Source organism: Perca fluviatilis, chromosome 9 (genome assembly GCF_010015445.1).
Source record: "Perca fluviatilis chromosome 9, GENO_Pfluv_1.0, whole genome shotgun sequence".
NCBI lineage: Eukaryota > Metazoa > Chordata > Actinopteri > Perciformes > Percidae > Perca > Perca fluviatilis.
Genome location: NC_053120.1, coordinates 22713083 through 22727307, shown reverse-complemented (window position 1 = coordinate 22727307; position 14225 = coordinate 22713083). Strand labels below are relative to the sequence as shown.

Sequence of the window (14225 nt, the reverse complement as noted above, 5' to 3'; positions counted from 1 at the left end):
CCACAGTACCACCTTACTCCACTTTCTCTTTGATGGAGCAAGGGAAGAACAGCGACAAAAGTGGGGGAGAGTAGGCAGTAGAGGGAAATGTGATGGACAGAAGAGGAAGTATGGGGACTATAAGAAAAATTAATACATGATAGGGATAAGGGAACCAGCTAGGTGAGCCCCACCCTTAACACCTGTTGGTTTCCATGTTGTTCAGGCTCCTTTGAGCTTTGCTGAAGATATGCCTCTCCTGATTAGTATCTGGGGTCCTGCAGTGTGTGTCATGTATGTACACACGCAAACAAATGCAAATACAGAACTAGAGGCTAAGGTCGGCTTAACAAGCACAACCATATCTGTGAAATGTGAGCTTCACGCAACGCATGCAAACAGTTAGAAGAGATAGAAAATGAGACTGACGGACTAACTTGGTGCTGAATGTCACCTGAAGGCAGCCAATCGCACAAGGGAGGGGGGCTCTGCCTGAGCTTACTGCTGAGCCCTGTTGCTACGGTAACCACCAGGCCCCCCTCAATAAATCCTCGGTTTAATAGGCCCCTATCAGGTAGAGGAGGATTCCATTAATGCCAGCTGGGAACTGGAGGGAGGTGCTGGCCTACAAGGCAAGGCACCTCCGAGACTCTGCAGCATTAATACATTAGCAAACACCAAGAAACACTGCATAAATGTCAGCAATTACTGGCTAGAAGGAACGGTGGGTGGTGGTGGGGGTTGAGGAGATGAGGGGATGCAATAAGGATGTCCCACTGGCTGTCAATCACTCCAACAGGTGTGGAGGAAAGATCAAAACAGCTCCAATGAGATGAGGCCTGTCTGGAAACTCTCCACACTGTACCGTTTAGGCGAAGGAATAGTAGAAGAAAAGGGGACGGAGGGAGCAGGGGAAGAGGCTCAATCAGCGCATTTCAAACAGCACAGGAAGTTAATATCCAGTGGCCCTCTCAAATTGACTGTTGCCAAAAGCTCATCATTATCTTGAGCACTGTTGAAAAAAGCTTTGCCAAAGCCACAAGAATTAGGAGGAAGGCTGAGCTAGAACATGGTATTTCTCAAATTATGCTGGAGTATTTGGTTTAATCCATTTGGGAGGAAAATGAATTCCATCAAGTTTTAACTACAGTAAAGTTCAATAGCTTTTTTTCTGACGGAGGACTTTTCTAGTACTATCAACATTGTTGTGATGCAGTAAATCTGTTGACAGTTAATAGAAATGCGAAAATAAAAAACACACAAAAGACTGACAGTGTGCTTCTCCACATGATGCTCCACTTGGCTACTCTGGCAAATACTTCTTAGTCTTCTAATGAATCTATGAGAAACATTGAAATAATGGCACCTAAAAAATGTATTCAAGAAAAATTCAAATTGCTGAAAAAGTGTCATGTGTCAGGTGTGCTTTGGGTGTCACAACAGGTACTGAAACAATGACATTATTCTGGGACAATGTTGGATAGTTTAACAAGAGAAAGGTGCTCACATTAGCAGCCACGTTTGAGGGTTGCAGGAGTTGATGAAAAATATTGTCGAACAGAGATAAACTAATGGTGCAGTTAATGTTTATTTACAGTGTTGTGATTTATATCCTCTGCATAAACACTGAAAATTATGTCAAACCAGTACGTGACCCAGTTTAACACAATCTGCCTGCTAGAAATGAGCATCACCTCACGTTGCTACTGCTTCAACTACACTTTGTGCCACTTCCTTTTACATTCAACATCCTTGGTCTAACATGACATACAATAACACAGTGCACTGAATGAACTGATCTGTTGTCCAGTGTTACTTGAGAATTATCCATCCTGATCCAATTTGAACTCTCCATAAGACCTCTACTAATACAGAGCACAATAAACAATGAAACACATCGAGTGGACAGTATCAGGGAGGGTGAGGTAACACATAACTACTAGTTTCCCTGAAAGCTGAGAATTTCTTTCTAACAAAATAATTTCCTACGCTCCAACAATACATAAACAAACAATGCCACCACTCAAATATCTCTTCCTCAGAACACAAAACAACAGACAGCTGACATAGATACTCTGAATAAGTTGATGCATTAGATTTACTATAACAGGAACATATTTGTGCTACTTGTGACTCTTTAATGCAGCAACTGCAGAAACCAACCTGTCTGAGAATTCAACAAGGAACTACCAACTCAACTGTTACAGCATTTGTGCTAGAGGCAACTACACTGGTATTGTCAGAATTAGTGCTGGCTATCGTTCAAAAAAATGTTTTGATACTGTGGTCAATACAATGCCACACTGATACAAAAATGATACTTAAATCCAAAAGTCTAAAATACAAGTTTTCTGCAAAAGATTATTATTGTTCTATTGAAACCTAACTTCATCTTAAATACTGCTTCAATGTTTAATTTTGTGAACTTCACCTAAATAAAATACAGTACAATATAAAAATTGGAATGCAAAAGGAAATGTATGACCTACACAATGAGGAAACATTCAATGGCTATTTCACAGTTCAGTTGGTTTCTCAAAAAGTATTAAAGTTTGATATCAAGCCCTAGACACAGTGTGCACAAAAAGAAAGGCACATTTCCAAACACACACGTGTGCAAATATGCACACAAACAAATGCAAGCAGGTTATAAACGCAGTTATATCACACACTTAAAAGGCAAAGCAGAGTTAAGTAGTAATCAATTCCACTGAAAGTGGGCTAGTGTGCAGAGCTAAACGTATTCTAGGGCCTCTGGCTGCCATATTTATTGGCCCAAACCCTGGGAGATGAGACTGGGCTAATGAGCTAGACACTAACACTGGCTCCCTACCCGCCAGCTAGGCCAGCCAAGCCCTGGGCTTTTTCTGTTAATACCTTCAGACGTTTCAATAAGAGGGCTGTGGCTAGAGCAGAGGCCATTATTACACTTCTGTCTTTGTGCTTTTTAATATCTCCTCATGCAGGAAACACTGCAGATGTGTGTTAGCCAGGTGCCAACCGGGCCTATGATGCCACAATGAGCTGCAATATCCACAGCTAACTTAGGGGGCCAAGCTTCACGGATAATCAGAATGCAGATCACAAAAATGCAAAGGTAAAAAAAAATATTTTACCTTATCCTTACTTAACATTACATAGAGATTGTTAGAGCCTGCCTGGTGATAAAATTCACAAATATGTGCATTGCAAATTTTTTGTGGTTAGGTCACATATTTTTTGCAAATGAAATGCATCAAAATCCTTTAATATCACTTAAAAATTGACAATATTTTTTTCATAAATATTTAAAAATGAGTCTTGTTTGATTCCAAACAGTAACAAATTATTTTAGATTATGAAAAAATACAACCTGAATGAATATTTTAAGGCTCTGTGATGTAATAATGTTTCCATGATGCAAATATAAATTATTGAGGTAAAGGAAACATATTTTGTTTATTGTGTATTCCAAAACTCACAAAAAGTAATTAATCACTGAAAACATGTTAATTGTTCCTATCCCTTTCTGTTTTTGAAATACAAACTCTTGAGTTAAAACTATTGCAGCTGGACACACCAATTTCCTGAACACAGTTTTGAGAAATGTCTGTGGTTAGCGCTCTTCCTCCATGAGTGTTAACAGCAAAATCATAAAGCTTAAGCTGCAGGTTGTGGTTGCCAACTGGAAAAGTAAGTCATGCGGTGCCATAACACATGAGCACAACACTGAGGTCAGTCATTGAGCCACATGCCCACAATGTGCTTTCAGATTTAAACTAAGATTTGTATTTCTGTTGCAATCACAGGCTGTTTACTGATCCCATAACTGGATGTCTACAAAGAAAATGCCAACAATGATAAATCTGCATCATAGCGGTATAGTTTGTTTGGTGGTTACCGGCTTTACAACTGTCTGCTCTGAGCTGCAATGGAACAAAATAAAGCAAACAATCTCCTGTATTGAAAGGATGCATAACCTTTTGTCCTTTGCCCTTTTAGGCACATTAATGGTGTAATGTATTTGCTTTCACTGTTAATCTTACTGTAAAAGCTTCACTTTGAGTCATAAATATAGGTGCAGTTATTGTTCTTTCACTTTGAGTTTTTGAAACATGAATAATGATTGACATATAGAACAGACTGTATCTGTGTATAGAAAACAGGTTACTCTATTAATCCCAAATGTACACTACCACAAATGAATAGAACATACAGTATGTAGTGTAGCTGTTACAGTAGAGCCAGTTCTGGCTTGCGACACATGATAACACTTGAAAAAAAAGGAACAAAGTCAATACCAATACTCCAAACCAAACAACAATCACATAGATCTAAAAGGAAAACGTTAGGTAGGGGTTAACACAAGAATGTGTGCACAACAGCTCCTCAATGTAGCATGATAAACCATCCCGTACAATTAGCATGGGAACACATAGGCTGTCAAAGAAGGGGTGAGACAAAAGGGGTCAGAGGTTCTTGGAGGTTCTGTATGAGGGCTGCTTCTGATCAGCTTGACTGTGTGCAGGGTGAATGGCTGGGAAGAGCGACCCTGGGACGGGAGAGGTCAGCGGGACTCAATGATGTGAGCTTTAATGTCCACAGATAGAGGACACAGGATGGGAACCGTCTTTGACATCTTAATTAGCTTCAACATCTTACTCTCATGCTTCTGACAGATGGACGGCGTACAGAGTGTGGAACAGTTTCCACAATTAGTTTTAAAATAATGTAAATCAATAATCTGTCAACCACAGGCTTTAATTTGGGCTCGACTTTTAATTATCTTTGAGAAGGCTGTCTTGGATCCAAGAATCAGAGGGCAACGTTTAGGCAGCATTTACAGTTCACAGAAAAGTGAAGATAGATGTGTTTGTTTTTTTTTTCTTTCTTTCTTTCTATGGAACTGTTATAGCAAGTCTGGGTAACAAGTGTTACATTTTGGATTGTGTTTTTGTGTGCATGTGCTTCTTACAGAGTCATCAGACGCTGACACGGGCCATCCTTCCCACTGTTGATGCCGCACTGGGATGTTAGTTAAATCTGAAACATTCCTCTTCACCTGCAAACATAAAAGCAAGATACAATTGTTAGTGTACATTCAAAGTACTAAAATCAGACCTGCACAACACTAATGACACAAAAAGATAAAATACTAAAACATTACAGACAGCTCAACTCGATAGATAGATAGATAGATAGATAGATAGATAGATAGATAGATAGATAGATAGAGACACACACACACACACACACACACACACACACACACACACACACACACACACACACACACACACACACACACACACACACACACACACACACACACACACACACTTTACCATTCTTTCATTATTAAGTAATATTTAAACTGGAAGTGGAAACTATTTCCATGATTAATTTAACAGTAAATACAATTGCTAAATTATAAAGCCAGGGCAACATCAAAGTGTCCTCTATTCAGCAGCATGAGGAAAAACTAGGATGGAGGCAGAGAATGAAGGAGGAGATGAGTCCAAAGAAGAAAGGAGTAGAAAAAAATAAAAAAGACAGCCAGTGTTATCAGCATTCTTCAGATGCCACAGCTAATGCCCAGCAACAACAGCCCCACGCTCTGAAATGAACAGTATTTCTCTTTTCCCATTCATGCGCAGACGCTGTATCTGCATCACTTAATAACATTCCGTGCTTTTAAACAGTTAGCAGCCAGCAGCGCCTGTCTCACCGAGCGCCGTGTTACACCGTCCAGTGGGTTGTTGGTTTAAAGCCCTAACGCCAGCCTGATGTGCGCCAGCCGAAGGTGATCAAAGCCCCGTCGGCGTCTGAACGCTGGCGGCCGTGGATTTTAGAGCATTTGTTTAGCAGAATTCTGCCCTTCAGGCCCGCGGGGCTGGACACTGATGCTGAGAAAACTGTCAATTGTGGAGCAAAGATCCCTCTACACACGGGTCAAATCCTGTCTTTGTAAAAAGCACTGAAGAGAGAAGGATCCTTGGGCATATGCAGGGCTGCTGGTCATGGAGGTGGAAACTTAAATACGCTACAAACACAAAGTCAAAGCCAATGTCAGCAAAGCAGGAAAGCAGCTGCAAAACACTGAGCTAAGAAGAATATAGGGGCAGACTTTGCCTGGGCGCTTTCACCTTAATACTCTAATATTACTACACTTTGCATCTTTATCTGTACATGTGTGGGTGTCTGAGGGAACAAACATACAACGGGCTGCTTGCAGAAATTATTATATTTAAAACTGAATTTATCCCTTTATCAAGGCAACAGTAAATATTCTACGTTATAAATCTCTCAAAGAAATAATACTTATAATTATTTGTGCTGGGCCTGGCACAGCAAAGCAATTTGCAGTACAAACAAGCTGCGAAACAAATAAAAGAACAATAATAAATGAGTGGCACAGTCCATCCTTTGTCTTTCTATAGTAAATCCCACACCACACTGCTCGGTGCCTATCCTTATGAAGAGAAGCCATGGCCAGGATAGCAGGCTGGGGTCAGAGCGGGTGGCCAGTGTTATTACAGAGTGTAATATCTATGTTTGACCAGCCGGACTACAGGGATTTGACTGACCGGCTGGCCAGCCGATGAATAGAGTAGAAAAGGGAAGAAAGGAGAGGCATAAACACTAGTAATGAAGAGGCTGCAGTCAGAGGTTAAAGCAGCATCAGAGAAACAACAAACTAATGCCCACCACAGAGAGAATGAAGGTGAGAGGTGGTGGAGGAAGAGGAGAGTGGAGACATACTGGTGACTGGTAGACTGACAGAGGACAACCTGAAAACACAGCTACACACACCAGGCCTGCCCACCTGAAACTATACCGCCACAATCTAGAGGCAGTCACTCACACAGGTCTTCTCTGACCATATGAAAAGTTTAAGGATATTATGAGAATCTGATGAAACCATATAACAATCAACAAGTAATTTAGAACATATAGCAACCGAACAACGGGGTGACACAATGCCTTGCCATAGCTTCTGCAGGTAGCCAAAGTTTTTGTTGCAGCCCTCAGTTACAAAGCCTGTTTTGGCCACAGCAGCCAGCATAGAAGGAGCAATACTGTCTAATGCTGCCCCCTGTCTGCCAGCCATCTCACTGATAAGTTAGACTGCAACAAATAAAAACAATTATATTTCATCCGGGACTATCCGTGAGTAACTTATTTTAGACAGCAAATTGTACTTACAATTACTAGCTTAAAACAGTTTGACTTAAAACAATGGGGTATTGTTGGAATGTAATTATATGACACTGAGCAGTATATTTTAATAAGCAGAACATAGCACCAATGATGAAAAGTATCCATCAGCCTGACTTGGACATACAGAAGCTAAAATGAAAGGAAATGCATTTAACAAAGCAGAACAGGATTTAAATCAAAGTCTTAGTAACAAATACAACGCTACTGATTTGTGCGTTGCTGTTCGTGTTGAGATGAGGCAGGGGGTGTGCGAGCCAGTTATATACAACATTAGCTAGACTGGCCGTGGTGCTGAGCTGCTGGGCAATACGCCTCACGGCAAAATTAATGATCCAATCATTGTAAATGCCAATTGCCTGTAATCCTTGGCTGGAAGCAAATCAAAGAGAAGGAAAGGTTTCCGTTAAACAGTCACAAGCTCTCTTTCTCGCTCTCTTTCTTCATCTCCCCTAGGCACCAGATGCCTTTCTTTCATTCCCTTTTGGATCCAACCTTCCTTTTCTCAGCTCTGTAGCCCTGTCTGCATTTGGTTCCTATATGTCTCCCAGCTGCGGAGTAGAGATGGGGCCCAGGCCCAGCCCCGGGGGGCAGTAGAGGAGGGAAATCCCCAGGACAACTGGTCTGGTCACGGACAACCCGAAACCAGCAGCCATCCCTATTCTACCCTCTACTTCCCTGGCAAACATTTGCTCTCCAGCTTAGCTCAGAAGCTAGCCAGCAACTTACCCCCACACTCTTGTCTGGTAATGCCAATCAGAGTCTACACAGCACTGCGCTCTAGAGATGGAGAAGAAAGAAGGTAGAGAAGGGACACTGGGTGAGAGAGATGGAGAATGAAGGAATAGAAAGGGAGGGGCAAGGGCAGTTCCCTGAGAGCCACAAGGCAAAGCCAGAGCCTTTGGCAAAGACAAACAAGAAGATAGGACTCTATCCCTATTGATATGCACAAGCAGGGACCATCGGCTAGTCTTCAGCTAAGACAAAAGGGAGAATGGGGAGAGAAAGGTGCTCTGTAGTGGAGTCCATATGTGTCTGTGAGTGGACACAGTATAAGCAGAAAGAGGAGTCTGGCTGAATATGGTGTTACTTCTTTGTTGCATTCTTAAGTCTTCTTATGATGACAGAAATACACTCCCCCTCTTGTTTGGGTCTTTTATTATTGTTTTTATCCACAAAATTCACAACCAAACTCCTCATCATTTCTCATGAACATCACAAATGCTCCAAAAGCAACCTCACTGAGGTCATCCATAACTACTTTTTAACTGCATTTACTGCCTGTTGTTGCACCTGTAGCTCTCCACACTGGCTACTGAACCTTTTGAATCATTCCCTACATAGTGTGTGTATACACATGGTTTAATGACATATTATTTCCTAACACATTACAGTAATAAAAAAAGGAAAAGACGCCTGTTCCCTGGCTAAAGAGTAAATATATAAAGAGCATGGCCAACATGGGGCAAACAGAGTCCAGATCTATGCAGGTTAAAGTTCTGGGCCTCATTTTCACTGCAGGGGGCCTTGAGATGCCTAAAGACAAGCATGCGTAAGAAAAAGACCGCGACATGGAGGCCTGTTTAAGCCCACATTGTCCCTTATCCATCCCCTATGGCCTCTTACAGCACCCCCACCGAGCCAACAGTCCTTTGCCTCCTTTCTGTGTCCATGGTTCCCCCCTCCCACACTGCAGGGACCCCTCCCCAGTGTTTGTAATCCCAGCAGAAACACTTAAGGTTCACAGTGGGTGCTCATCAAAACCATCTGCCTGAGAAGAGGGTGAGAGAAGAAGGGAGAGATGACGGAGGGAGGAGAAAAAGGAAAGAGCGAGGGAGGAGAGGGAGAAAACCAGGGAGGCAAGCTGCCTCATCCAGTTCAGATGTTGGTTGTAATAAGCTCTTCAATTAGCACCATTACAAGCCCTGCTAGTAGCCGGATTATTATTAGTGTAATCTTCACCCGCACCAAGGAGCCAGTTGCTGCAGTGAGCAAAGAACTCAGGAAGAACACCTTTCGCTGCTGCTTGAAAGTAAATAATAAGCTGGATGTAAAACATGGAGACCATAAAAGATGAAAAACAAAATGAAAAATTATTTCCCCTCACCTGTGAGAGCAAGCTACCCACTGTGAATAACAAATGACGCCTGCTCAGGTCTCCCTCTGCACGGGGGGTTAGAGCAGGACAGTACAGGGCAGTAATGTATGTGTGTGTGTTGATTTGAACTTGCATGGGGCCAAACATCAAGACACACACACACACACACACACACACACACACACACACACACACACACACACACACACACACACACACACACACACACACACACACACACACACACACACACACACACACACACACACACACACACCTCTACATAGGCAAGCAAGCACACACATATAGTCCATGCTCTTCAAGCTTTAATCCGTTTGTAGCTGTGATAGTAATAACCGATGGACCGCGAGGTGTACTGCCTTCACACTGGATCCAGTATGAGTTACTATAAATATTTCATAGACTGCCGAATCTACCGTTTAGTTTCTGATGAGGAAATTGAATGGAACGCTTTCTCTTTCCATTGCGCCAGCATGCCTAGATCCAACAATGTTCAGTATTTAAACCGCCTCCTAGACTGCGGAGAGAAAGGGAGAAAGACGCAGTGTAGGGGGAGTGGGGAGAAAAAGAGGGGGTTGTACCAGACCGCAGCTGTGAGAGTAATTATGTGCTCGGAAATGTGATCATTTGTGATGAATAATGAATCGATGGCTGAGATAGACTAGCAATGTTTGGCAAATGGAATGAAAGCTGTGTTATGGGAAACCAGAATCAGGTACAATAATATTATGTATGCAAGAGTCGGTGGGTGAGTTACTGAGAGCTTTTGTGTCTGTCTGGGCATATAAGGTAACTTTCTGATGTACTGTGCATACCTGTCAAGTTTTGGATTTGAAAATAAGGGAAATTTTCCGGTGCCCACCTCGAGCAGTCCCACCACCCCAACCAAGCTCCAGTATGGCTTACATTTTAAGACAGGTGTACAAGAAAGCTAAAATCACCACTTGATGCAGAATGCTGAAAACATTTACAATTTATAACATTGCTTGTCTTTACATTTTATTTTCATTCCACACATTCTTTTCATTTCATATTGCTTTTCTTTTACAGTTTTTCTTTTAATTTCACATAACTTTTCTTTAGTGAGTTACTGTACAAATTTGTTGCAGACTTTGCATTCTTTAAGACTGTTTTGGAAGGAGTGTATTAGTGGGCTGGGCCAGAGTGGTTTACAGAGTGGTTCATTTTACATGAAAGTAGAGCACAGACAGTTCTGTTGTCTAACATCATCCTATTCTCTGTAACAATCTTTCGTACCATGCTAAACACCCTTTCTGAACTTGCATTGCTATGGGGAATGCATAGTAAAGCCTTCATAAGTTTTGGCAGCGCACCGTCTCTGTCGTAGCGTCCATCATCCGTCTGTTTTTTTTCCCCCGCGTTGTCACTCATCATCTGACCTCACACACTAACCTCGCGACAACTGCCACCTACAGTACCTGTAGTAGGCTACTGCACGTGGCAATTATCACGAGGCTAGTGACAGAGCTCAGATTGGGAATGTTATTTTTTATTTTTTTTACTCCGCTCGGGCCCGGGGTATTATTATTTTTTAATAACGCAGGTTAAAATACGGGAGATTTACGGGAAAAAACTAATACGGGAGGACGGCGGGAAAGAAGAGTAAAATACGGGACTTTCCCGGACAAAACGGGATACTTGACAGGTATGGTACTGTGGTGGTCTGTGTCTGCGTGCATGCTGGTGTCATACCTCCTGTATGGTTCGGGAGCCGGGGAAGTTGAGACTGTAGTCCCTCTGGGCCTCGCGGTGGCTGATGACCAGCAGGAAGTTCTGGTTTAACGACTCTTGGAGATCACTAAATGAGAAAGGGAAACAAGTAAAAGAAATAGGAATGAACACAGTATGAGATTTTAAAAAACAAAACAGAAATTGATGCAGAAAAGGAATATGTAAAAGAGGCGAGGCAGAATAATGACACGAAAAGAAGGTGACACAGAAAAACAAACATTATCACTAAGAGCCACTCAGTCAAGCAAAGGGCAAGCTGAAACTTGTCAACTAGTGGTAACCTGCTGGCCCACAGGGAGGTGGGTGCCTCCTCTGGGGGTGTGTCGCCCACTTCACTGGTTGTGTCTTAACAAGCCTGGCCAGAGCTGCACTCAGCACAGCAGGCTACCACAGCTATGACCACCTGCACAGTAACAGCATGGAGTCCATCAATCTGCCTTATTGCTAACAAACCTGGCAGCTATTTTGAAATAAACACAAGAGAGCTTTCAGCACCTTCCATACTGCAAACCCTAAAGATGCCTTAAAAGCAAGATTTTACTGTGACATATAGCCCAAACTGACCGCATTTGCAGGGTTTGGTAAGGTTGTTGACCAACTCAACAATTGCTGCCCTAGGTAATGATTTTTTGGCGTTTTTTTGAGTGTGAATAAATTACTCCTGTATTACTGCAGTACTTCACTGCCTCTGTCTAGCTTCTGAAACTTGACTGTATAGTGATTATAGTCAATTCATATATATAGTCATATCTGTTTATATCAATTACAGGATAATGTACTGTAAGCTGCGCCAGACACATGAAGATTATTATATTTTTGATGACTATGTAATGCTCCTAAACTAAGCTATCTCTATCTGCATCAGTTTTAACATAGTGAAACATTTCTCCATTCTAATCAAAATTCACAGAATTACAACATGGAAGTAAAATGATAAGAACACTGACAAATTGATATTAGGGAGGCAAAGTAATATCCCACCATGGGATATTATTGGAAATAAATTATGTACAGTAGTCAATGGCCAGAGACAGTCAAATATCTTTTAAACCCGTTTGAACTGTGCCATGAATTAAACATATGTGTGTCTATTTAAAAATGTATTTTTCAAGTCAAGAAAGTCACAGTTTGTTGTAAAACTATATAAGACTGTGAAAATATGTAATTAGAAAGACTCAGACTGTATGGAACACACACACCCAAAAGTCTCAGGTTTGTGTGTGTGTGTGTGTGTGTGTGTGTGTGTGTGTGTGTGTGTGTGTGTGTGTGTGTGTGTGTGTGTGTGTGTGTGTGTTAGCTACCAAGCAAGGGGACATATGTTGAGCAAGACGAGAGATGTAGTTCAATGAGCGGTTTCACACAAAACTAAATGGTACTACAACAAACTGCGACTTTCTTGACTTCCATAATTATCCTTTAAATTGACAAAAAATATATTTGTAATTTATTGCACAATTTAAACGGGATCCTTTCAGGACACACTACAGACTGTAAAAAATAGTGGACATAGCATCCGTGACGTGGACTGCCATTTTGAAGCCTCGAGTTTGGCGATACGGGTATCTCCTCTTGGTTTTTAGCAACCGGATGTGACGCATTTTGACGAGATGGTGGAGCTGGGGAGGATGACACGACCAAGCCAGTGTTGTTTATGTTGCGATGTCTCTGCGCTAAGCTAAACGCTTAAAGGGGGGAAAGTTGTCGATTTTTAATCCTTCTAAAGTGAGTCATCCAGTGGAAATTTACCACTGGGAAAGTTACCAGCAATTACCTTTGATGAAGTGAAAACACAGTGAGAGGGTCAAGGTTTAAAACAAAAACATGGACCACACCCAAAAACAAGTTCACTGCAATTTTAATGTACACAGTGCCATGGTTACACATTGCCAAGCTTCTGTCATGATTGACAGGTCAGTGTGTAGCCACGGCCCTAAAGCATCCCCTACTTTATCGTCCATTTTAAAATAAACGGGACCGTAATTTACTAAATGAACATCATGCTGTATGTGAAAGTAGCGATTGAGGCCATAACGTGACATACCATTCTATCCATTCTATCAAACTGCATGAATAATTGGCCACCTAAACAATCAATCTATTAATCAATCAATTCAATTGTAACAACGTGTTAAAAATGACAATAATTCTATTTTCTTTTTCTCAAACCATAAACAAGATTTACTGGTGGGCAAACAAAAAGGCCGATAAAAGCGGTTTACAGGTAACCACTGGTCTGATATGTTTACACTCTCACACTGGATGTCAGATGCTGATTATATTGTGAGCAGAAACCTGGCAATGAAGACAGTCTGTCCACAAGGCCCTGAAGGGTCAGACTTTCTGGACTGGCACCATAGCTCGCTCAGCAGCTTACAGCTGTGACAGAGACGCTGTGAACGATGCAAACGCAGACACTTTGTGTGCTTCACGTAGAGAGGAGGAGGTGGGGGAAATCAACTTTTGGAAGCTTCATTTACAATAAGCTGTGAGGTTAAGTAGCGTTTTGAGCAAACGCTGGGTCTGTGAGGCTGAATATCAATGGGAGGCTTAAGGGCCGAAGCAGGCACTTAATCAGGGCTCAGAACCCAAGAAGAGGAGGAGTTGAGAGAAAGAGAGGATGGGGGAATTAATATGTAGCGCACACATTAATTATGCAATCACACCCTTAATCTGCACAGATCTGGACGAGCTTATGTTAACAGAAGCTCAAATTTACTGTAATGACAGCATATTTACATTGACTAAAACTACGAAATCAATATGTAAATGTAATGTTTGTTGTAGCTAACTGGGGAAGATTGGAAATGTGTGGAGTGGGAAAGATGGATGCATATGTAATAGGGCTGAACAGAAGGATGAGAGTGCGTGTGTGTGTGTGTGCGTGTGTGTGTGTGTGTGTGTGTGTGTGTGTGTGTGTGTGTGTGTGTGTGTGTGTGTGTGTGTGTGTGCGTGAGTGAGAGAAATGGAAAGGGGTAGGGACACATAAATAAGGATCTAGCTAATATCATGATTATGTTTGGACACAGTCCCGAGTTACTGCTGGCAGGCAGCTAGACTCCTAAATAGACAGAGATAGAGGGTAAACGGAGTGGAAGTGATACTCTGTCCTTCCAAGCAAAGAAGGAACATCTTATCAGTCATTTATGGCAGACAGACTAGCCATTTGGTGCATGTGTGG

The 14225-nt window shown here is 41.9% G+C and overlaps 1 protein-coding gene across 1 annotated transcript in view; it reads right to left on the bottom strand.

Annotated features, from left to right (window-relative positions):
• Positions 1-14225, bottom strand: part of faf1 (Fas (TNFRSF6) associated factor 1) — a 66009-nt gene that overhangs the window by 36781 nt on the left and 15003 nt on the right. Inside the window, exons 7-8 of the mRNA XM_039811742.1 lie at positions 11009-11114; positions 4934-5020 (exon numbers count right to left, since the gene is read on the bottom strand). Of these exons, the coding sequence (XP_039667676.1) occupies positions 4934-5020; positions 11009-11114 (193 nt within the window). The remainder of the gene's footprint in view (positions 1-4933; positions 5021-11008; positions 11115-14225) is intronic.